Raw genomic sequence first — 2197 nt, forward strand, 5'->3', positions numbered from 1 at the left:
CTAGCGACGCCGGCGGCGGCTGGTCACATTGCGTAAGCCCATCCCCTATTTTGCTTTTTTGCGACAACAATTAAGCTTTGTTTCATTTTAAATATGCTCCTTTTGTGAACATCGACGCGGCTGTGAACATCAAAAGTTATTTGTAATAGATAGCTCTGCTAACGCAGAATCCGCGTCAGCATACTCTTTAGTATCGCAAGAAAATTAATAAGAACAAAAAGAAAAACTTCTAAAAGAAAAAAAACAATTATCATGTAATTTTAAATTTTACTGAAAAATTATGGCTATAAGGGAGGGACATTTACTTTCTTTAAAACTACTCTTTAAAACTTCATATACACGTGTCTACAACACAGTCGTAATCTAGATGCAACAAGATTTATAATAATTGTTATTTTTATGTTTGTTTTTGTATTATATTATAGTTTGATCTGTAGAGCATTGCTACGATGCTACGCAGAAATAGCTTGTGCTACGCGTGAATAGTCTACGCCATTTGGAATCTCCGTATTTGTTTGTAAACAGCATTATCGAAATCATCACTTATTTGAATTATATAAAAGTTGAAAATAGTTTTGAAATTTTTAAATTACTAACTATTACTATTATAATTATTTATTATTTAATATCATTTGATTCAACAAAAAAAAATATAACAAATGTGTGAAAAACGTAAAATTAAAGTAAAAGGTAAGCATAAAAAATATATTTATATTAATACAAAATATGTAAATCTGAACTGAAACTAAGTAAAGTGTACGGAAACTTAATAATTCAAAATTATTCTGATACTTACATTGTTCTCTTGCACCGCCGTTGTCGAAACAATATAAAATATTTCCGCACAAAGATTCTAATTGCCTACAATATTGTAAGACATTTCGACAAAAGCGATCATATAAACATCACAACATCGAGCATAACATCGCATTCTTTAACGAAACGAGCGACACGATCCGACAACATTAAACATAAATACAAACAGACAGACAGAGAGACAGATAGATGTTATTCATGCACCACAAACACAACACTTAAATAATTGGATGCATCTAAAAAATATTACTTCAATTTGAAAATTGTTAAAGAAGCCGAGCACATCATTGGCAATTGACATTTTAAATATCACAAACTTTAGAAAAACAAACGATATTTTTTTAAGTAAATTCTTTTAGAAACACCCTGTAAAATTCATACAATAAGGACAATTGTTATATAAAAACATGTTTCTTGGAAGTTAATAATTGTCAGTTTTTTGTGAAAACGTTCAATTCTAAAATTATTGTAACAATAACGTGTTTATCTTGTGTTGAACAAAGGTGATTATAAAAAGTGGAAATATAGAGTATGAAAATTGTGATAAAAACCATGAAACGTGAATTTTGAAAGAGTCTGTAATTAAGATCTTAGAAAATACAGTGATAGTGTAAAGTGTACCTACTACAATTAAGCTTATAAATGGTGTTCAAATTTCAAATCAATGGATTCTAAATTCGAAAGTTAACAATTAATTATGCTTGTGCGATGTCCTTTTAAATAACTAACAATAAACAAAAAGCTGCTAACTACTTATCACCTAAACATCTCAAAACTTAACCCTGTACCTTTGACTTATGAGAAAATAATCAAATCCTGGGCAGCTTTACTATTTTAAGACACATAAATATATGTAAACTGTATAACAAGGCTTCGATTATATTAAATACTTTACCCTGGCGGCGATACTCGTCGTTGGCTTCTCGAGTAAATCCCACAACCATTTTTGGTACTGCGCACAAGTTCCCTGGCCAAATTCCTCCTCCTCCCGTTGTCGGAGACTCTCCGCTTCCTTCCTCATCTCTTCATGGACGTGCTCCTTCCTCTGATGGTATTTGTGCTGACAACACGACTCCAAGTACAGTTCATCCACTCCCCAATACTCCAGGTCATCACTGAACGCCAACACGCACATTTCGTCAACTAAATGCAATTTTCCAGTCCGATAGAAGTTCAGTATTGAACTGAAACTCTTTGGATGCCTGAAAAGAATAAGAGTAAATATGTCAAATGCTTTTTTAGCTTTTCACCACATGACAAAAGCACACAAGCTTATACTAATTGAATCTCTCATCAATCTCTCCAACAAAAATCGTCACAATATTTACTCATTATCACCAGCAAAGTGTGCCCGTTCAAACTGATGTTGTAGGATCTCGCC

At 32.4% G+C, this 2197-nt stretch overlaps 1 protein-coding gene across 1 annotated transcript in view; it reads right to left on the reverse strand.

The window, feature by feature from the left end:
* Positions 1-1381: 1381 nt before the first annotated feature.
* Positions 1382-2197, reverse strand: part of LOC106104943 (potassium voltage-gated channel protein Shab-like) — a 1281-nt gene continuing 465 nt past the window's right edge. Inside the window, exon 2 of the mRNA XM_013285137.1 lies at positions 1382-2018. Coding sequence (XP_013140591.1) covers positions 1694-2018 — 325 coding nt within the window. The 3' untranslated portion in view covers positions 1382-1693. The remainder of the gene's footprint in view (positions 2019-2197) is intronic.

Source organism: Papilio polytes, unplaced genomic scaffold (assembly GCF_000836215.1).
Source record: "Papilio polytes unplaced genomic scaffold, Ppol_1.0 DF823321.1, whole genome shotgun sequence".
NCBI lineage: Eukaryota > Metazoa > Arthropoda > Insecta > Lepidoptera > Papilionidae > Papilio > Papilio polytes.